This window comes from Babylonia areolata, chromosome 8 (genome assembly GCF_041734735.1).
Source record: "Babylonia areolata isolate BAREFJ2019XMU chromosome 8, ASM4173473v1, whole genome shotgun sequence".
NCBI lineage: Eukaryota > Metazoa > Mollusca > Gastropoda > Neogastropoda > Buccinidae > Babylonia > Babylonia areolata.
In genome coordinates this window covers 13,028,824-13,052,809 of record NC_134883.1, presented here as the reverse complement: position 1 = coordinate 13,052,809, position 23,986 = coordinate 13,028,824, and the positions used below count along the sequence as shown (strand labels likewise).

The 23,986-nt window shown below is 40.5% G+C and overlaps 1 protein-coding gene across 4 annotated transcripts in view; it reads left to right on the top strand.

The window, feature by feature from the left end:
* Positions 1 to 23,986, top strand: part of LOC143284543 (uncharacterized) — an 83,317-nt gene that overhangs the window by 24,144 nt on the left and 35,187 nt on the right. For 3 of the 4 annotated variants that reach the window (XM_076591304.1, XM_076591301.1, XM_076591305.1), the window contains exon 2: positions 18,800 to 19,149. In XM_076591304.1, the coding sequence (XP_076447419.1) occupies positions 18,800 to 19,149 (350 nt within the window). The remainder of the gene's footprint in view (positions 1 to 18,799; positions 19,150 to 23,986) is intronic. The other variant, XM_076591303.1, reaches the window with a different exon arrangement.

The following is a 23,986-nucleotide window of genomic DNA, read 5'->3' as shown; positions in this document are numbered from 1 at the left end:
CATAAAATACTTGCGTGGTGTATATTTGAAGATTTTAAAAGGAGACATTTGGATTTTTTTCAAAACGTCGCAGCGGTTGGAGAATGAGTTTCTAATTCATCCGAAGTTTTCAGCTAAATTTGTAACAGCTTGTAGGCTGTCACTCTATCGTGTACATGCGTTATGGTGTGCATGAGGTATTGTTTGTATGCATGTGCATTCGATAATGAATATATGCAGACTGATCAGTTGCGCTGATATGTATCTGTGTTTTTGTTTGCATGTGTACTGATCTGCAGTGCATTGTTAACCAAAGTTCACTGTTCGTGTTTGCTGCACATTGTTTTGTTTCCTTTTCTCCGTGACAATGGCTTTGATTTATTATGGCCAAGTGCATTAAACCATCAGAGCCCGCCCACCTACCCCCGCACCCCGCCCCCCCCACTCTCTCTCTCTCCATTTGATCCCTTCTCACGGCCATTTACACCCCCTCCCTCTATGACACTCATTCACTCTCTTTCTCCCTTCCTCTATGACACTCATTCACTCTCTTTCTCCCTTCCTCTGTGACACTCATTCACTCTCTTTCTCCACCCTTGTCTCTGTTTCGGAAATAACTCTTTACATTCGCTCATCCCCACTGACCTGGAGGAGTGTGACGGAAATTATTGTGAAGAATGTAACTGTTGTAGTTTGAAAATGTGTACTGAAGATGTGGATGAGTGAGAACAAGTTGAAGATGAATGAGGATAAAAATGAATTGCCATTGGCACCAAATCGAAGATTAACCAGGTCATCTCTACACCTATGTTCATCTCTGGCCTCGGCATACCTTTCTTTCAGTCTGTCAGAAACACTTGGATGAATCACTGTCCATGGATGCACGTGTCAAAACACTTGTGCTGCAGTCTGTTCTGTCAGCTTCGTAGTTAAGGCAAAATTTGCTTTCTCTTTCTTTCCACCGCTGCTGCCAATAAGCACGCTGTTGTGTTCATACTGTCAATATTAAACTGCTGCAGCTCTCTCTCCTGGCTGGTCTCCCTGATAACTAACTGAACTTCAATGCATTCACAATCATGCAGCCCGATTTGTGCTACGTAAACTCGGACTATGTATGAGAATGCAACTTCACTGCTATCAGAAACAGAGAATTCAATACTAAATTGCCTATCTCTGCTTCCAGTGTCTCTATCACAACAGTATCCCGCCGTCAGATGTTCTTCATCTGTACAACCTACTTTGTCACTGCACTCTTTCGACACCTGTATGCTGACACTTCCTCGGTTTTAATCTTGAAGCCTTTAGCACAAAAAAACAACACCAAAAAAAAAAAAAAAACCAACCAAAACACACACGCGCGCGCGCGCGCGCACACACACACACACACACACACACACACCTCTGTCTTTGGCCCCTCTGGAACTCTCTGTCCTTCAAAAAATGATATGGCACCTCGTGTTCTGGTGCCACCTGTCCCTCCCTAGGAGTTAACAAAAGCAAACGTCAACATATGTGCTTCTGACACAACAAAAGGAGAATCTCCACATATAATAGCAGCATCTGTCAGAATTGAATTGGAAGAAAAATTTGATTATCATTGAAAAGTTTACACTGATGGTTCGGCCCTGGATGATAGCAGTACAGGATCTGCTTTTGTCATTCCTGGCCTAAAAACAGAAAAATCATATTATTTAGGTGAGGGACATTCAATTTTTACAGCTGAATTGGTGGCTATCCTTATGGCTTTAAATCATCTTGTTGAAATACCAATGGTGATAAGTAATATCCTATTTTGCGTTGATTCTCAATCTGTTTTAAAAACTTTGCTCCTTTTTGAGAATAATCAAAGAGAAGATTTATTGTTTGAAATTAGGTATTTATTGCACTCCCTATTTGTGAAGGGTGCAATTGTTGATTTTTGTTGGATAACATCTTATACTGGATCCCTTTATAACGACCAAGCAGACAGGGCAGCAAAAAGGGGAGCAAAGAATCATACAGATAGTATAAAATTATATTGCCTTTTGTCATACAAGGAAATAAGCAATATACTAGAAAGAGACTTTTATAGGTGCTTGAATTCAAGTCTAAAACCACAGGGCAGCAAAAAGGGGAGCAAAGAATCATACAGATAGTATAAAATTATATTGCCCATTGTCATACAAGGAAATAAGCAATATACTAGAAAGAGACTTTTATAGGTGCTTGAATTCAAGTCTAAAACCTCGTCAGTTGATTCTCTCAGACTTTGGTCCGATTCGCAGACCAATTCTGAGTTTAACTCTCAGACTATTATCAAATTCATTTCGGACTAAGTATTGTTCTGATGTCAAGTGCATATGCTTTAGTAACCTGACAATTAAGCATATAATTTTTGACTGTAGCTTGATGAAACCTTATGTACACGAAAGCGTGTCATCACAAGTGACTGAGAATGTTGATGTTTTTAACTTTTTGCATTCATTATCAGTTGTTTCGCTTGTCAGTTTAATGACTTCTCTTTTACGAAGTCCTTTAAGTAATTTCCTGTAATTGTATTTAGATATTTCTTTCAAATTTCACCCAAATTTCACCCTCATTTGCCCAGTTTCCCCCAGCTCTCCATTCATTCACATCTCCCACCCCTTCTAACCGATAATACTCAAATGTATATTAAATACTTTAACAAAATGTCTTCAATCACCGATATGTGTGACGGGACATTAAACAAAATTTCTCCACACACACCTCTCTGTCTCTGTCCCTCAGAAAGACGCAGAGTTGTTCAACATTTAGCAGGACTTTAAAAGACGCATCTGTATCGACTACACCTCGCATTATGCGAACGAATGAGCGCATCTTTCTTTTTTCTGTGTATGGTGATGTGTTGAGGGGGGTGTTTCGTTGGCCGTCTGTGTAGGTTATGCGTGTACGTTTGTTTGGTTTTCATTTGAGTGTTTAAATGGATGTTTTAAACGTCGTTTTGGGGTGTGTTTTTTGTTGTTGTTGTTGTTGTTGTTTTATACATCGTACAGCGCAACTGAGCATGAGATACATGGAAAGGCGCTTTATGAATGAAATTTTTAGTGTCTTTATTGAAGAACAAATTACCGTAAATGACATAACAGAAAACATATAGATAAAAATATGTGATTGTGTGCGCATTAATGGATCTGTTTATATCCTATTTTTATTTATTTATACAGCCTGTTTTGTTTATCTACTTATCTATAGATCTATCAATCTGTTGAACGAGAGAGAGAGAGAGAGAGAGAGATTAAAGGCTATGTTGAGGCACATCAGAGGCATTTGCCCGGTTCACCACCAAACCAGTGAGTCATTTTCAAACTCAATGAGTCAGGGAAAACGTCCCTCCAGTTCAGTCGAGTGGGTTCAGTCATCGGTTGGGAACTAGAAACAGAGCACCCAGTGCATGGATTGCTCGCGCACCAAGGAAATATCGAGAGGGCGGGGAGGTACAGATAGGGGGGTGGAGGACAGGGGGAAGAGGGGGGTAGTGGGCAAAGAGGGTGAAGGGGAGTGGAGGGGGAGGAGGAGGACAGGATCTATTGGACGGAGGAGAAGAAAGTGGACGGCGGAAGGAGAGGCAGGAAGGGGAAGGGGAGGGGAGGGGTGCCGTAGCGGGAAAGAGAAAAATGTGCAGGAAATAGTTGAGGAGCAACTCATCATCCGAAAGAGCCTATAATCACGATCAAGCCCAACAATGTTGCTTGTGTTACCTTCGCGGCCACGCGCTCACTCTTAGTGACCTGACCGGTCACACGGGGATTACACGGGTACGGGTGGGTTGCGACTGTCGATCCTGTCGACACTTCTGTTACAGCCGGGTTCTGATTCGACAACGGCTTCAGCGAATCGGATTCTGTCGCCTTTTTTTTTTTTTTTTTTTTTTTTTTAAACCCGCTTTCTATATCCATTTGTTTGTAGAAGTCTGTCTGCCTGCCTCTTTCCCCCCAACACACCCACCCACACTCTCTTTCTCTGTCCCCCCCCCCCCCCCCCCCCCTGTGTGTGTGTGTGTGTGTGTGCGCGTGCGCGCGCGCGCGCGCCAGCATTTGTCCTAAAAATATGTTTGCATGTCTATCTCTCTCTGCCCCACTCTTCCGCTTCTTCTTTTGTTGTGCCGTCAACAAAGGGATGTTTATCTAAACACACACACACACACACACACACACACACGCATATATATATATATATATATATATATAGAGAGAGAGAGAGAGAGAGAGAGAGAGAGAGAGAGATTAGTCTCGCAGACTCCTTGTGTTAAATTCGATAAAAAAAATAAAAAAAAAATCCAAGGCTTATATATACTGTGCTACTCCTGTTAGGATCAAGCCTCTCTTCCCGGCTAACTAATCACCACGCCCCTCGGTTTAAAAAAAAAAAAGAATGAATTATTGTTACTTTTTTTTTTATCAACAAACCTGATATTGTGTACTAAGTTTATAACAAACATGGCTTCCATCCAACATCCCATATTCAGATTTTTTTTATTCAAAATTCTAAGATAGCTGTTCAAACATTTCACACGTCACAGTTATTGTTCATAACTGCTCCTTTTCCCTTCCCCGTCACCAGAAAAGCACTAATTGTTATGTCGTATCTGTTATCTTGTGCGGACACAAATTTCGTCTGTGTCATGTGTTTGTTTGTTTTTTTTTTTGTTTTTTTTAAATAATAATAATTATTATTATAGAACATGAAACGTGAACATGCGTGGCCAGAAATATTTCCCCAGTTGGCTGAATGACAAGTGTTGATATCTTTAGAGCTGTTACTGTTCACAGGAAATCTGAAGTTTTCACGGATGTCGGTAATTGTGTGTGTGTGTGTGTGTGTGCGTGTGTGTGTGTGTGTGTTATTGTGTGTGTGTATGTTACTCCTCTGCATATATAAAGTTTGTTTGACAAAGTAAAGGAAAGGTATAAGCATCAATAGCAATGTGTTTGACAAAGTAAAGAAAAGATATAAGTATGAATAGCAATGATGATGATCGAAAGCAGAAGAAGACTATGTTGGTGGCGTGTAGGCTATCAATGCACCTGCTTTGCTCTCTCTCTCTCTCTCTCTCTATATATATATATATATATATATAGAGAGAGAGAGAGAGAGAGAGATGTGTGTGTGTGTGTTTGTGTTTGGACATGTTTATGGGGAAAACCATCGCATCGAAGCTGATATCCAATTTGTGCATTGTTTAAAGCATTGTTTAAAGTAAGATTGTAGTTGAAATTAAAAACGGTGATAAACATTTGTTGTACACATCTGACATATATTTGCACAGAACCATATGATATTATTGGCAATATTTCTGAAGCTTATAAACGTGTCAGATTTGTGTTTGAATTCGTCTACAAGTATGAATGCTGCGAAGCTATAATGGTATAATATGTATATGAATATTGTTTATTATAGATATTGCTCAAAGCTCTTCATAAAGGGCGAAGGGGCCTATATGGCTACATGAACGAAATTAACCCCCTAACCCCCATCCCCGTCTCTCCCAGACCCCTCTCTAGCTCTTAACTCTTCTCTACGTCCACCTCTGTCCCTGTCTGTCTTTGTCTATCTCTATGTCTCTCTATGTCTGTCTGTCTCTCTAATCATACTGGTGCAATAATGATAACAATAACAACAATGTCCACGACGACGATGATGTTCATCATGAATTAAAAAAAAAAATTTTTTAAGAACTTTTGATGAAAATCAGTGCCATAAGTCCATATATATTAACAGAAATCGCTTTGCCGCACACAATGTTCGTCTTGTGATGGCGTGTTGATATGGCCAGTTAGCCAGTCAGCGTTGTGTTTCGGACAACCCCGGCATGTTCTGGTTGAGATTTGGGGCAGTAACAATGTATACACACAGCTGCTGTTCAGTTCACATCTGAAGACTTCTCAAGACTTTGGCTTTCGTACTCGTAATTCCAGTTGACACTGATGATGATGGTGATGATGATGGTGATGATGATAATAGAATGATAATAATGTGTGTGTGAGAGACAGAGAGATTTCGTGAGAAGAAAATGAATCCGCCATCTGATGTCAAGAAGTGAAAATCTATCCAGAAAACGGACTCTTCCCATTTCTCCCCACTCCTCTTTCTCCACAAATACAACAAACAGACTGTTCATGCACCCAGTTCGTCGCCACCTCTCCCCTCCCATTCCCTCATCCCCCCCCCCCCCAAGCCCCCCTTCACTACCTTTACCAACCCCAGCTGTCCTGTCCCTGCTATTTGTAAGAGTGGCCAACCCCTCACCACGAAACGGGGGATACAAAAGGTCTTATAGTTACGTAGCGAGCACACGGATGTTCTTGTTGAACAGGATGACGGTAGACAACGGTACGGAAGTCGTGGAAGTTGAGGATTGGCATGACTTTTCAATAATGCGCAGTCGAAAGTAAGAAGGAATTTGAACACATTCTCACCACGGACTTTGAGTCCGTGACTTCCCACCCTAACCTTCACCCACCCCATCCCATCCCTGAAACACACACACACACACACACACACACACATCCTGTTACCGTTTTCGGGAGAATGAGAACGTCGATCAAAATTCAAGCGCGTGTGACGACATCACGCAAAATGCACAACACCAAAAGGAGACGTAAGTTAACTAGCTGGCTGCAACAGCGAGATCTGACTTGTATTCAGCACTTTGTAGGCTTACGTCTTTTAAAGAGTGGGTGATCTCATTCTGAAACCGCCTTCCTTGAATTTTGATAAATCATTAAAGGCAGCAAAAGTTTGATGTTCTTCCTGAAGCAAAAATGATCGGATACAATAATTCTTTGTCTTCAGAATGGATCAGTTACAGAAGTAATCTCATCAGGGTTTTTTCAGAATACAATAGACTTAGTTCATATTGTTCTTCTGTCACTGTCTCCACAATCATGCTTGTTTTACAAGTTCAGAACCTTTAGCTCTGTCGTGGGAAGGTTATGTATTTGCATGTTTTCATCTTTTCATATGCCTGTGTGTCCATTTTTGTCCAGTGAGTGTTTTTAAAGTGTGTGGATTTGTTTCCCGAATTGCACGATATGTCCAGTGGCAGTGTTTCTATTAGTCCCCCCACCCCCACCCCCCTCACGTATGTTTCTGAGTGAGGCAGAGTTGCTGTCGGATACACTGGTAAGTGGCGCCCGGGTGAATGCCCAGTTTAGTGGAGCCAGAGTTTTGGGCGCCCAAGTTATAAAATCAATCATGTTTTTGAGGAACAAGTATTCCGTGTAAGTTCTGTGTTTTGGTAATTTCTCGGTATTAAAATTTCCGTTTCTACAAGTGATAATATTTAGATTTAGACGCAACATCTAGACTTGTCGTTTCTCTCATTCTCTCTCGCCTTGACTACTGTGACACCCTATTGTCTGGTTTGCCTGCTTCATCCATTCAGTCCCTTCAGCACATACAAAATTCTGCTGCCCGACTCGTCCTCAGAAAGAAAAGATCTGAGCACATCACTCCTATTTTGCAACATCTCCATTGACTACCTGTCTCACACAGAATAAAGTATAAGATCAGCACTCTATGTTATAAATGTATTCACAAATCTGCCCCTGCCTATCTTTGTGGCTGCCTTCACCTCTACACTCCATCTCGCTCTCTACGATCGGCTTTGGATCCACTCTGTTTTGCATACTCAGATTCAAACACTCCACTGTTGGACGCCGTTCTTTCTCTGTCTCTGGCTCTTGGAATGAACATCCTCTTTCGCTTCGTCAGGTCTCCGCACTCAGCTCTATCAAGTCTGGCCTTAAAACCCGCCTCTTCACAAGATAGCCTCCCTCCCCTGCCTCTGCCTTGTCTTCACTTTCTTCAGTTTTAGAGTTATGCATGCGTGTGAATGACTGGTGTGAAAGCACTTAGATTTGTCTCTGCACAAGATTCAGCGTAATGTAAATACTATCATTATTATTGTAGGAAAGGGAGGGGGTTCGGAAAGGAATCCAAGACTTTTACTTTTATTCTTTATCGCTTGCTTTCGTACTTTCTTTCATTTGTTTCATATTCAGTGGGTTTTTTTGTTTGTTTGTTTTCCACATTGTACTTCCTTGGTGAGATATGATGTAAAGATAACACTTTAACAGGGAAGAAACAACAACAAGGCGTTAAAATAAAAAAGTGTACTTATACTGTTTTTCTTAAGCAGCAATCTAAGTCAGCTGTATTAAGGATGTTATTCCAACTTTGTCATTCATTGCTCTAACTCGTACTTGTATATTTGAATGTGTAGTAGTATTAGTAGTAGTTGTTGTTTTTGTTGTTGTTGTTGTGGGTTTTTTTTAATATATATATATATATATTTTTTTTTTTTTTTTAATAGTGTGTTCGAATTGTAAGATCAGACTATCATGCTGGCCTTTCAGGCTTCCATTCCATTTCTTTCTCCCCCAGTCTGCCGGCGGTTCTCACTCTCTGTTTGGTGAGGCGTGTCCCCGCTGGAAGGTGGACGTAGAACTGTCATCGACTGGCAAGACCCCAAGTTTCCCCTTGTTACCCTTTTCCCTCCATCCATATTCCCACCCCTTTTGCTTCCAGCTACAGTCTTCGTGTGTGAGTCCCTCTGTGACGCTGTCTTAAGCTCAGGAAGAGAAGGACACCTGTGTGTGTGTGTGTGTGTGTACACATTCACCAAGGTGGTGGTGTGTAGTGTCTTCAAACCCACACAAAAGACTTGGACATGCTGTGGTGCTTTTTGTTTTATTTGCGTGTGTGTCTGTCTCTCTGTGTGTGTGTATGTGTGTGTGTGTGTTTAGTTCGACTGTCATTTGTTTTCACATAAAAACTTTATCTTATCATGAACTTTATTAACAATAGCGTAACATATTGAAATAAAACCTCATCATTTTACTCCCTTGTTCCTGATTTTTTTTTTTCTGTGTGAGAGGATAGACCCATTCTTCTGAAGTAGGGTTCGACGAACTCATTTGCAGATAAGGCATAATATTTCACATTCAACAAAAATAAACATTCAACAAGTACTGCACAGTAGCCTATATTAAGCTTCTGTGAATATGATTATATATCTATAGATTCGTTAACATTGCGACTTTTATTTTATTTTATTTTATTTAAATATACTGAAATTGAATGAATCATTTTACAACCAAGAAGTATCTAGAGCTGAGACAGTATCAAACATTTAACAAATGCGGTGCTAGTAGTAGTAGTAGTGTAGGGACCGGCAATTGACTGCCTAGGCGTCATGGCTTTTATCATGCCCCCTTCAATATCGGTCTCCTTTTATCTGTGGGATACATATGTTTTCTTTTACACGTGCTGTAAATCACTCGTCAAAGTCAATAATTTTTTTCTTTTAAATTGATGTTCATGTCAAGGAGATTTTTTTTAACACATGAGTATTTTAATAATAATAATAATAATAATGGATACTTATATAGCACACTATCCAGAAATCTGCTCTAGGTGCTTTACAAAAACGCTTTTGATAACATAAAACATTATATCTATGTTACATACACACACCAAAATGTGACCACACACACACACGCGCGCGCGCGCGCACGCTCGCACACACACACACACACACACTGCATACATACATTTTAACATACAAGTGTATCTAACAGCTACCCTAACACATATGCACACATAGGCAGGCACAAACTTACATAGACACACGCACACACAATACACATTCATATACATGCATGTAGTTGTGGACCTGCCACAATTGAACTTATTGCTGACGGAAAAGGTGAGTTTTGAGACGAGATTTAAAAGATGCGAGGGAATCAGAATGACGGAGGTTATCAGGGAGCTTGTTGTGCAAGTTTAGTTTCGATAGGTAGTGCATTCCATATTTGTGCAATTCTATTAGCTAATGAATTTTTCCTTAGGTCAGTACTACAGTGCTCTTTACAAATTTTCTTCATTGAATTTCTTGTACTCTCATAATCTGACATTTTAAAAATATTATTCACATTGACTTCATCATAGCAATTTAACATTTTGTATGTTTCTATTAAATCCCCTTTTAGCCTTCTACCCTTTAATGAATGTAGATTTAAGTATATAAGTCTCTGTTGATAGCTCATAGATTTGCATTCTTTTAATAACTTAGTTGCTCTTCTTTGTACCCTTTCTATAGCTATAAATTGTCTCTTGAGGTATGGGTGCCACACAATATTACCATATTCCACTTGTGATGTAACCAATGCTTTACACAGTTTAAGAAATATAGGTAAATGTTCTCTTAATTATTCCTATCATCTGGTTGGCTTCATTTATTATATTAGCTCCAAACTAAGACGGCAGTAAATATGAACGTATTGGATATGATTTTCACTTCAAACTTTACTTCTCAACCAAGCACTGTTAATCATTTATTGACAAATACATTGATTATAGCTCCTACATATGAATACAATATGAACACATAGCGAGTATCGTGTAATTTTGCTCCTAAATAAAACGGTATATATATGATAGTCAATCGTGTCCGACTATGACCATCAGAACAGCAGAGGAGGCAACTGCTGTTCCGACTATTTGGGCTAGAATTTGATTATAGTGGAGAGTGTCTTGCCCAAGTTACATCCCCACTCTCTCGGCCAAGAGGATTTTTGGACAGTCGGCGTTGGGATGGTTCCCAAAGGCCAACTAGCCCACAAGGCTGCAGCACGAAGAGCCAGTGCAATTTTTGTCTCCCAGTTTGAGAGTCACAGTCCTTCACAAAAGACTAAGCTATAAATGATTTCCCATTGACTGGAGAAACCATTGATAATACAGCTCTCACTTTGCTGTTGGCCCAAATGTAAACTTATGTCAATCTGTGATATAAGCCGAGTGTTGGGCCTCGGTATCAAATATTTAACAAGCACTATAATTTTATATACATTTTAATCCCCCTAGATCAGACAATATGAAAATATTAATATGTATCAATTAATCTTGAGATATTTTACTCGTTAAGTCAACCATATTAAACTGTATTCGTTATAAGAATAATATATTTAGCATCACTGTAAGATAATGTTTAAGATTTGTTAACTTGATACATTAATTTTTTGCTCCAAACTGAAGATATTTATTTAACCTTTAACATGTATATACTGCGGAGATTATTATGTTATGTGAGCACGATTATAAGCGTGACCAGCAGGGACCGAAAAACGATAAAAAGATATATATATATATATATATATATATATATATATATATATATATATATATATATATATATATTTGGGGCTGGGTGTAGGTATACATGTTGCCATTTTTGTCACACGTGCGGAACGTTTTCGTTTGACAGGTGGCCCGACACTAAAAATGTCACGCTTAACTGAATAAGATTTTCCTTTTCCACCCCCACCCCCTACATACTCCCATCCCTCTTTTTTTTTCTTCCTTTTTTTCACTGGAGATATGTCGATTTTTCATTTCTACAGGTATCTAAAAAGAAAAAAATAGAAAAAGAAAAGAACAAGAAAAAAAAGGAGAGGATAAAGTTAAAGAAACAACAAACAAAAACAACAACAACAACAACAAAAAACAAAACAAAAAAAACCCACCGATATTAATGAACACACAAGTTCAATTTCCGTCACTTGTCTCATGTATTATGTGGTTGTAGTCTGTCTTAGCCATTCAGAATAAGAGAGAGAGAGAGAGAGAGAGAGAGAGAGAGAGATCAATGCACAACAACAACAACAACGAACAAAACCAAATGAAAACCAGCCACATAATTAATTGACAAACAGTAATCAATACCCGTGTTAATTAGATATGTCATCAGTTTGTCATAATTTACACTGGCGATTGTAGGTTGGTCTTCATAACAATGATAATAATAATAACTGGACATTTATCAGCGCTTTCCTCATTGCACAAAGTCATTACAATGACCAGTACTGCGATCCGAAATCAGACAGAAACGGTGGTGTATGGTCATTTTTATAATAAACTCAAAATGATGTTATGCTAGAATGATAGAAGACATAGGCCTAAGTTGATTTTCCCCTTTCGCTGTTGCAGTGAAGGTGGTGGGTTTTTTGTTGTTGTTGTTTTTTGTTCCCCCCCCCCTCCACCCCCCATTCAAATTAACATATAGCAAACAGTCACGCAGTATTGTGGCAAGGGCTTACGTTTGCATGCTATAATGATGTTTAAAAAATCTGTCTAAAAACAAAATTCGAGAGAGACGTGATAAGAAAGGGGAGAGAATAAGAAATCAGTTCAATAACCAGGGGGAAGATTAGTGTTCGGAAGAAATACAACACACACACACACACACACCTCTCTCTCTCTCTCTCTCTCTCTCTCTATATATATATATATATATATATATATATATATATATGTAGTTAACTCGAACTGTAGTATCCTACATTCAGCTCAGGAATTTAGGACGCTAAAGTGCGATTCATTAATATATATATATATATGCTTCGCTACTGCAGTTGGCTAAGGATATTGCGTGGGTGGGTGAGTGTGTGGGTGTATGCGTTTGCATTCAATATCCCGACACTGAATGATGTGACCGATGCTTTCAACACCTAACCCCTACTTTGACAGGGGGATCAGAAAGTGGTGGGGGGGTCGGGGACGGGGGTGGGGGTGGGGGGGGAGGAGAGAATGAAACAGCCAGCGTTGCTTCACACTGAACAAAGTCAGTGGCATTATTGTTGTCTGCTCCTATAAAATAATAAATCGGTCAACTGATACACTTTGTTGGCTGGCGGCGGTCTTTCCACCAGTGCATCCACTTAAAACGACCGTCTTATCTACTTGCATGCCTCCCCCCCCCTGCCCCCGCCCCTCCCCCCTCTCTCTCTCTCTCTCTGGGATGTTTATTACTTCCCCTCCTTCTCCTACCCGTTCCCCACCAATCAGTTCCCTCTCCACCCCCCTTCCCCCCCCCCCAATACCCTCTTCCCCTTTCAATGCCCCCCTCCCCACCTCCTTCTCCCCCCCTCCACCTCTCCATTGGGCAATTTACGTCAGTCTTGTGGTTGTCCCGTAGGCGAACGGAAGAGAATAGAAACTGAGGGAGTGGTAAGGTCCTCCTCCCTCTCTTCCACCCTCTCCTCCACCACCTCTCCCCCCCCCGCCCCCCCCCCCGCCACCCCCACAGGCTGTCATGTAGGCTTTTGACAAGCTGAGGCGCAACAACAGGAAGTAAAAAATCACAGTGAAAAAAAGGATGAAGAAAATTAAAACAGAACGGTTGGCCGAGTTTGAGAGGAGGGGGGGGGGTGGAGGGGGGGGGGGCGTTGGGGGGATGGGAGGGATTGAAGGAGTGGTTTTAGAGTGGGGCGGGAGGGAGGGGGGTTTAAAGGAGTGGTTTGAGCTTTTTGACCTTTTGCGGTTTTTGTGGTTTTGGTTGGGGTGTGTTTTGAACCATTTGAACTTATCACTTTTTTTTTTTTAAATAGTTTTTTTTCCCCTCGTGTTGTGTTTGTGTGTGTGTGTGTGTGTGTTGTGTGTGTGTGATGCAGAAAGCAGACAGATGTCCCCGGAAGCGTTGTTCGATGAGTTCGATGACCTCTCGCGCGCGTGCCTGTGACGTTTTGTCGAATGTACCAGGCTTTGGGGACGGAGGCGGGTGGAGGGGTGAGGGGGACGATGAGGATGTGGGGAGGAAAGCAGGGATTGGGTGAAGTGAGGATGGGAGGGGCGAACAGTGAAGAGGGTGTCGTTTCGTGGCCGTTGCGTTTTCGTTCGTTCTTGTAAGCTCATTCGCTAAATGTGTTTGTGCGCTTTGTGTACAGACAATACTCCAAACACAGTATTATTCTTATTCACTTAATTACAAGTCCGTCATGTACTGTGTAACATTGCCACATACATTGTCGCTATGTATTGTTTGCCTTTTGACGATTTTGTTTGTTGTTGTTTTTTTCATGTGCCCCCCAAAGGGACTTTTTGGAATGAAAATCTTGAAATGAATCTTGAATCTTGCTCTTGTTCTGAAAAAGAAATTTATGCGTTGGGTTCGTGTTTTTCTGATACTCTGTAGCTTGTTTCGGCTTGATCATAAACGATGGCAGAGACAGAAATAAAATTAAATCAGGAAAAGACCCCCCCCCCCCCCGCCCCCCGCCTCCCTACCCCCAGCCCCGTACTTGGAAGGCCAGATGGTCCTCTCACCCCGGCCAACACGGGACAGACAACCAGACCCCACTTCCCAGAATACGGATAATAGGCTTACCATCACCAAGTCAAGACACAAAAGCCCTGTGCAACACGACCTTAATTAAGGGCGTAAGCCAATACGTTGTTAAACTCAACAGCTCTCAGAAAAGAAAAGTTTGCAGAAAAATGTATTTGAAAAGAAAAAGAAAAGATGGAAAGAAGAAAAGCACACACCTCATCTTACCAGTTTGCGGCTGCTCTAATGTCTGCTTCGTCTTCAGTTTGCCGCAACGTTTTCATCAATGATAGAAAACTGGTTTTATTCTGTGAAAATGTACCCCCAAAATTAGTTTTATCATAAAAGAAAAAAAAAAAAAAAGATTTTTGATTAGATTTATTTCTGTTTTACGATGGCATAAGCAGTGCACTCACAAGCAAATAACCCTATTGATGGGATGTCAAAAGGCCAAGTGGCCAAGGCATTAAAATGCCAGTCCCTACTACTGTTGATATCGCTACTACATTCTACAAATTCCACCATTAACAAAGAAGGGTCTCTGCTGCTGCAACTTCTACTACTAACTACAAAGCATCCAAAACTACAGAACACAGTTTCAATCTGAAATAAAGAGAGAGGAATTTGCAAAATGGCAAAGTATTAAATTCCATATCAATTCCATAACATACAATCTACATGGAATGCTGCAGCACTTTTCTGTTTTTGACCATCTTGTGTGTAACTGTCACATGCTTCACTGTCTGTCACTCCAAACTCACTCTCTCCCCATTCACCCCAACTCCATGCCTCCTTTTTCATCTGCCTCACACTACACCCCCCACACCCCCCACCCTACCCCCACCCCCACCCAAAAAGAGTATCAACTGCATCATTTCAACCATCATCAGCAAAGTAATTCATACAAAATAATTACTTTTTTTTGTGGACCCTCCAACCTCCAATTTTTTTATTTTTTTCTTTTCTCTCTCTCTCTCTTTTTCTTTGGTGTGGCCTCCAGCCTTGTACAAAATAATTGCAATTAACAGCAATGCTCTTCTTCTTCTCCTCATTATTATTGTTATCATTATCACCATGACCATCATCATTATCATCATTATGCTGTAAATATTATGTCTGCAGACAGAAAAAAAAATCCCAACCTTGAGAGTCTGAAAATGGCATAATCATCAAATGTTTATGCGATATATAGATAGAGTGCTGTCTGTCAGTTGAAGGTTTGAATTGTAGTTGATCTGCATGTATGTATACTGTATCATTACACATATTCTACAAGCACACACGAGATCAACCCATGTTTGTTTAAACAAATCTCATTATCTATGTTGACAACCCTGTTGATTTTGGACATTACAAAAATACCCAGCACACACCTTCTCTGAGCATGAGGAATGGCTACCTAAGAAAATGGTGGGAGAGAGGTCAGGTGGTGGAGGTTTAAAATGACTGTGGACAAATTAAAATCCTGTTCATACTGAGTGAAAGTGTGAATTACAAACCAGGGACGCAAAAAAAAAGAGCTTCAAATCACATTTGAACAACAGAGTGGTAAGCGGTGCAACAGTGAAGAAAAAAAAGCTACTGCATTTGTTTTGGTGTAGCTTATCACCTTCAAACAAGAGCAGTGAGTGATACAGCCATGCCAAAAATTTGCTGCTGCCGTTTGTGTTGGTGATGGTACGAAGTGTTCACCAAGTGGTGTGAATTATGTATGTCCTGGTTTATAATTATATACTGCTAGGGAAAGTTGGATTGTGTGGCCGTGATGAGCTTGGCAAATAGAACTGTGGTCAGCTCTTGACACGATGATGTCCTCTTTCAGCACATGCTTACCATATACCACCTCTCCGCCCCCCTCCCCACCCACGCACCCCCCCCCCACCCCCCCAAGATGTGTATAAAGTAGAGGCTGGAAAATAAGTCAAATAGCTCTGATATATTTCTGATTTTCTCTCCAAATAACCTGTTATTGAGTTTTAAAAGATTGGGATATAATCACAGACCTGTACATTAAGGATCACTCTCTCTCTCTCTCTCTCACTCTCTCTCTCTCTCAATACACTCACAGACATATATATATATAAACAATATATATACAACTAGACATATATAGACATATATATATATATATATATATACAACTCTTTGTTGTTCTGTGGAGCTAATATATATATATATATATATATATATATATATATATATATGTGTGTGTGTGTGTGTGTGTGTGTGTGTGTGAGCAAAGACCCTATATACATCTATATATCTAAATATCTGTCTATCTATCTGTCTATCTATCAATCTTTCTGTTTCTGTTTCTCTCTACTTTGGGGTCTGTTGAAATAGAAAGGAGAGAGTAAGGTGTATCTTATTATTCTCTTGCTGTTATGACAGTATGAGATGGACTGTAATTTACACTACAAATTGCATGAAGATAAAGGTCATGATAATGTTTGTGTATACTGCTTGGTGATTTCTCCTTTTGCTGTTTGTGTGTGTGTGTGTGTGTGTGTGTGTGTGTGTGTGTGTGTGTGTGTGTGTGTGTGTGTGTGTGTTTAGATGTTGTGTTTGTGTGTGCATACATGTCATGTGTGTGAGACTCTGTGTGTGTGTGTGTGTGTGTGTGTGTGTGTGTGTGTATGCATGTGTGTACATGTTTTTTGTTTTGTTTTGTTTTGTGTGTGTGTGTGTGTGTGTGTGTGTGCCTGCACATACTTGTCATGTGTTTGTTTCAAAGCACTTGTGTTTATATCTTTTGTTCTGGATTTGTGTGTGTGCGTGTGTGTGTGTGTGTGTGTGTGTGAACTATGGGATCTTTAACATGCGCGTTTGATCTTCTGCAGTCATGTTCTCATAACAATGGTGAAGGTATTGACAGATTTCCAAAAGTCGATGTGGAAGACTGGGAAAGTTTTCATCCCAAGCCCCACCAGGCACTTTAGGGATTCGAACCATAGAACTACAGGGTAGAAGTTCGACTCTCTGACCACTCAGGCTGCCATGGTTAGGTCCTTTGAATAAGTTTAAGCAACATTCATTCATTCATTTACTCATCATCAATATCAATGACACATTAACATCATTTCAGAATCTTTTCTGTTTTCATTCATTCGGTTCATTCAGTGTTGGTGACACATAAACAGCACTTCACTTTTCAGAATATTTTTTATTCATTCATTCATTAGTTAGTTCATTCATTCATTAGTTAGTTCATTCATTCGTTCGTTCAGTATCAGTTACATCATAAATAGCATTTCAGAATCATTTAATTCATTTACTCATTCTTTCAATAACGGTAAGACATCTGAAATATTTTGGAATCTCCTTTCCAGCCACATGACGAGCTAGGGAGCATTGTATGCTTTCTTTGACAGCCTCTTTAACTCACTCAGTACGGCCAGTCCTCTCTTCTCCTCTACACAGACCCCTCGGATGTCCAGTGGGTGTCTGTCTGAATGACCCAAGCTTTAGCTTCCGTTGTCAGAATTGTGGTATTCTTTGTCAACATTCACCTCTTCAGTATAAGAGCCTTCCACTTGCAATATTTTGATGATGGTAATTGGGGTGAAACGCTGTTAACGTCGTCTCTTTCGCCGTTCGTATGGAGTGAGTTAAATAATACTCATCTGATTCACTCACTCAGTGATGCATCGACAACATTTCAGAATCATTTCATTATTCGTTCATCCATCCATTCATTCATTTACTCATTCATTCATTTATTCATTCATTCAGTAACAGTGACACATTGATAACATTTCAGAATCTTTATAATTTCATTCAGTATCAGAAATAACATTTCAGAATCTTTTCATTCATTCATTCATGATCAGTGACTCATAAATAACATTGAGAATCTTGTTATTCATTCATTCATTCATTCATTCTATTCATTCATGCATTCTATTCATTCATTCCTTCTTTCATTCTTTCATTTATTCATTCAGTGTCAGTGACACATGAATAACATTTTGGGATCTTTTCATTCATTCATTCATTCAATCTAATTGATAAATAATACTGCAGAATATTTTCATTCATTCATTCATTCCATGTCAATAACACATAGATAACATTTCAGGATCTTTTCATTCATTCATTGTCAGTAACAGGTGAACAACATTTCAGAATCCTGTTATTCATTTAGTACGGTGAAGTCCCAAGTTTAGCAACCTAAATCACTGCACCTATTTTACCAGCAATTTGTGTGCACACATGTATGAAACGATATAACCATCAGTATATGTTGTAACCCATTTTAAGTGGATTTCGACTCTTTATTTTGTACGTTATTTTACTCAGTTTTAATGCAGATTCAGTCACTAAACTAACGTGCCGCCACATCAGCACCAGTAACAGGTGAACAACATTCCTGAATCTCTGTTCCATGTTTTACATTTATTTGCTTATTTATCATCATTGTTGTCTTATTTATTTATTATTATTATTATTATTATTGTTACTACTACCTTTTTTATATTGTAATTATTTATTTATTTATTTATTTATTTGTTTATCTATGTACGCTTATCTATTATTTATTCACCTTTTTTTTCTCTTTTTTTTCTCAAGGCCTGACTAAGCGCGTTGGGTTACGCTGCTGGTCAGGCATCTGCTTGGCAGATGTGGTGTAGCGTATATGGATTTGTCTGAACGCATTGACACCTCCTTGAACTACTGAAAACTGAACTGTTCCAGCAGCACGATGAGCTAGAGGGCCAAGACGAGAAAACGAGCGAGGAGGAGATCAGCGGTGGAGGAGCAGGGGGCCTGGGGGTGGGGCGGCCAACAGTCGGTTCCACAGGTCCGGGGCCAGGGCCAGGGCCAGGGGGGCCTGTGGCCAGCAAGCGCAGGCATGTGCGCTCGCAGCGCATGCGGGAGTACCTGCAGCAGCAAGGGGAGGCCGCTCCGCTGAAGCAGCGCAAGTGCTCTCACCCTGGCTGCGACAAGTACTTCTCCAGCGCCCCAGGCCTGCGCTACCACCAGCGCACCCACCTGCCCGACGCCAGCAACTTCCGGTGCCAGTACTGCAAGAAGGAGTTCAAGAGGTTGGTGTGGGTGTGAGTAGGGAGGGTGTGGGGGTGGGGGGGGCTGGTACAGGTGGTGTGGATATGTATGTGGGGTGGGGGGGGGTATGTATGACGGAGATATATGTATCAATGAATGTGTATTGATGGTATGGGGGTGGGGATATGTATCTATACGTATGTGGGGGGTGGGGGGGTACAGGTGACGGGGATAGGTATAGTTTATGTATGTGTGTGAGGTGGGGGTGGGCGATACAGGGCAGGGATATGTATCTATAGTTATATGTGTGTGTGGGGGGTGGAGGATTGTGTTGTGGGGTGTGTGGGGGGGACGGTACAGGGGTGGGGATTTGTATGATCTATGTATGTTGGGGGGGGGGGGGGGTAGGGGTGAGGGGCGGGTTACCAAGGTAGGTATATGTATCTTAAGTGTGTGTGTGGTGGGGGAGGGGGGACAGTACAGGGGCAGGGACTTGTATCTATGTATATGTGTGTGGGGGGCAGGGGGGGGGGGGGGTGAGGGGGGTTACCAAGGTAAGGATATGTATCTAATGTCTGTGTGTGTGTGTGTGTGTGTGTGTGTGTGTGTGTTGGCATTTGGCATTTCCCCTTTTTTTTTTCTTCTTTAAAACAAAAAGATAAATTTTCAAGTCCATCTTCAGGTTGCAGTTTTTGTCACTGCGTCATGAGAAATCAAAGGGTTGGAGTATTTCCAGTACTGTGTATGATAGTCAGTCGTGTCAGACAAAGGCCATCAGAACAGCAGAGGAGGCATCTGCTGTCCGAACTATCTGGGCTAGAATTTGATTACACTAGTGGAGGATGTCTTGCCCAAGTAACATCCCCACTCTCTCAGCCTGGAAGGTTTTAGGACATTCTGCGTTGGCCAAAGGCCAACTAGCCCCCAAGGCTGCAGCACAAAGACTCAGTGCAGTGTTGCCTCCGAATTTCAGGGTCAGTCCTTCACAAAAGACCAAGCTGTAAATGATTTCCCATCGCAGTGGAGAAACCGTTGATCATGCAGCTCTCACTCTGCAGTTGGCCCAACTGTAAGCTCATGTCAGTCAGATATAACTCAAGTGTTGGGTCCTTTCCATATCATATGGGTTTCCTTATTGGTATTTGGACATCAGAAAACATTTTTTCTTTTATATATATATACTTTTTTTTCCACTTTGTTTTGGTATTTAGAGACACATTTTGGTTAGTTAAGTGGCATCAGTACTCTAGCCACAAATTTTTCAGTATTGTAAAAATCAGTCACTCCTATCTGTGCATTTGTATGTCTTTCTTTCTTTGCCAATGTCAGTTGAGTTTGATATGAATTCTTGTGTCTGTGTGTCTGTATGTCTGTCTGTCTATCTGCCTGCCTGCCTGTATGTCTCTGTCTCTCCAAGTGATGGAGATGAGCAAATGGCATGGAATGAAGATGATCTCTGCCTCCTCCCCCCCCCCTTTTTTTGTCACTGCCATGCTCTCTCTGTCTCTGGATCTCTGTGCATCTCTGTCTGTCTGTCTGTCTCTCTATCTTGCTGTGTGTGTGTGTGTGTGTGTGTGTGTGTGTGTGTGTGTGTGTGTCCTTTTTCTTCTTCTTTTTCCTCTTCCTCTCCTTTCTAATTCCTTCTATTTCTCTTTTTCATGGATGATATTTTGGGGTTGGTTTTTTTTTCTCATCAGGTTTTCTTTCTTCACCCGTCCTTACTGGAAGGAAGGGTGGGGCAGGGGGGACGCTGTCTGTGATGTCAGAGAAAAAGAGAGTGTGACGCTGTCATGTCCACGAATCATTCTATGAGCATAATTGTTAGCTACTGTTGTTGCAAACCTTGAGTTGAGAACCCAAGCAGTCAGAACTCCAGAAGAAGATAGTCTGGTCTGATTTGACCATCACTGTTGTAAGATAGTCTGGTCTGATTTGACCATCACTGTTGTAAGATAGTCTGGTCTGGTCTGATTTGACCATCACTGTTGTAAGACAGTCTTGTCTGATTTGACCATCACTGTTGTAAGATAGTCTGGTCTGGTCTGATTTGACCATCACTGTTGTAAAATAGTCTGGTCTGATTTGACCATCACTGTTGTAAGACAGTCTGGTCTGATTTGACCATCACTGTTGTAAGATAGTCTGGTCTGATTTGACCATCACTGTTGTAAGATAGTCTGGTCTGGTCTGATTTGACCATCACTGTTGTAAGACAGTCTGGTCTGATTTGACCATCACTGTTGTAAGACAGTCTGGTCTGATTTGACCATCACTGTTGTAAGACAGTCTGGTCTGATTTGACCATCACTGTTGTAAGACAGTCTGGTCTGATTTGACCATCACTGTTGTAAGACAGTCTTGTCTGATTTGACCATCACTGTTGTAAGACAGTCTGGTCTGGTCTGATTTGACCATCACTGTTGTAAGACAGTCTGGTCTGATTTGACCATCACTGTTGTAAGATAGTCTGGTCTGGTCTGATTTGACCATCACTGTTGTAAGACAGTCTGGTCTGATTTGACCATCACTGTTGTAAGACAGTCTGGTCTGATTTGACCATCACTGTTGTAAGACAGTCTGGTCTGATTTGACCATCACTGTTGTAAGACAGTCTGGTCTGGTCTGATTTGACCATCACTGTTGTAAGACAGTCTGGTCTGATTTGACCATCACTGTTGTAAGACAGTCTGGTCTGATTTGACCACCACTGTTGTAAGACAGTCTGGTCTGATTTGACCATCACTGTTGTAAGACAGTCTGGTCTGATTTGACCATCACTGTTGTAAGACAGTCTGGTCTGGTCTGATTTGACCATCACTGTTGTAAGACAGTCTGGTCTGATTTGACCATCACTGTTGTAAGATAGTCTGGTCTGGTTTGACCATCACTGTTGTAAGACAGTCTGGTCTGGTCTGATTTGACCATCACTGTTGTAAGACAGTCTGGTCTGATTTGACCATCACTGTTGTAAGACAGTCTGGTCTGATTTGACCATCACTGTTGTAAGACAGTCTGGTCTGATTTGACCATCACTGTTGTAAGACAGTCTGGTCTGATTTGACCATCACTGTTGTAAGACAGTCTGGTCTGATTTGACCATCACTGTTGTAAGACAGTCTGGTCTGGTCTGATTTGACCATCACTGTTGTAAGACAGTCTGGTCTGATTTGACCATCACTGTTGTAAGACAGTCTGGTCTGGTCTGATTTGACCATCACTGTTGTAAGACAGTCTGGTCTGATTTGACCATCACTGTTGTAAGACAGTCTGGTCTGATTTGACCATCACTGTTGTAAAATAGTCTGGTCTGATTTGACCATCACTGTTGTAAGACAGTCTGGTCTGATTTGACCATCACTGTTGTAAGATAGTCTGGTCTGATTTGACCATCACTGTTGTAAGATAGTCTGGTCTGATTTGACCATCACTGTTGTAAGACAGTCTGGTCTGATTTCTTTTCCTTTTCTTTGTTTCTTTTTTTTTTTCTTTTTTTTTTTTTAAAGCAGTGTATTGGTATATTTTCTTAAGTACAGGATTACCAGTTTCAGTTTCAGTTTCAGTAGCTCAAGGAGGCGTCACTGTGTTTGGATAAATCCATATACGCTACACCACATCTGCCAAGCAGATGCCTGACCAGCAGCATAACTCAATGCGCTTAGTCAGGCATTGAGGAAAAAAAAGGAAATAAATAATAGATAAATACATAAAAAAAAGAACTACTACTACTAATAATAATATGTATAAGGTGCAAAAATTTGATGAAGTCAACTATAAACGTACAAAAAACCCCAAAAACAAAAAATTACCAAAGGATTACCAGTGTACAATAACTAACAAAACAAAAATTCCACAGTACCAGAAAAAAAAAAAGTAAAAATAAATGTAAACAGCACTGATTTTTTTTTTTTTTTTTTTTTTTTTAGAGGAAAAAAAAACAAAGCAAAGAAAACATGGAATATTTAATGATTACAGAAAGAAAAAAAACACAAGAAAAAAACAGCAAAACCTGCAAACCTCATTGTGTTTGGACTTGAAAACAGGTACAGAAATGAATGAATAAATGAACTGTATAATTAGAAGAAAAGAAAAGAAAAGACCCCCCCCCCAAAAAAAAAAAAAAAAAAACACACACAAAAAAAAAAACAGCAGGTGGGAGTGGAAATGGTAATGGTAAACTGAGTGAGAAATCTGCCTGATAAGAAATAGATACCAGCAATCATAAACACCTTGTGAGCACATTTTCATGTTTAGTACAATACCATTGCAGTTGATCTATGATTGCCATTCAGTTCTTCTGTCTTGTCCTTCATTTTTACTGAAAACACAAATGCTGTGTGTGTGTGCGCGTGCGTGTGTGCGCACGCTCATGCGCATATAATGTGTTTTGTATCAAAAAGCTAATTCTGAAAGAGGAAAGTATATTTCCAATCTGCCCAGTTGTTACATCTCAGTTCAAGTGTCGTGACCATGAATTACCTGTTGAGACTGGAGGATGTCACAATATTCTCTGTGATTTCCTTCCATGTCATAACTGCGATATTTTGATGTATTTGGGAACGAAATTAATTTGTATTATGGAATGCCCGATAATTTACAGGTCTTCATAATGAATTCATGCCAAAGAAATAATTATTTGAACCCGAAATCGGTTTTTAATTTTTTTGTAATTGGTTGAAAGCAGGGAGGAGAGTGTGTCTGAAAGCGAGGGGGAAATTCATCAATGTGGGAAATCTTACAGGATGATAGTTTCACTGTTTATCTGTTTTCATTACCAGTTTCAGTGTTTGAATTGCTGACTGCATTTCAGTTTTGGTGTGTAAACCAGTGTTACTTTATATCCTTCATAGCCCAATAGGGATCAAAGGATTAAATATTCTT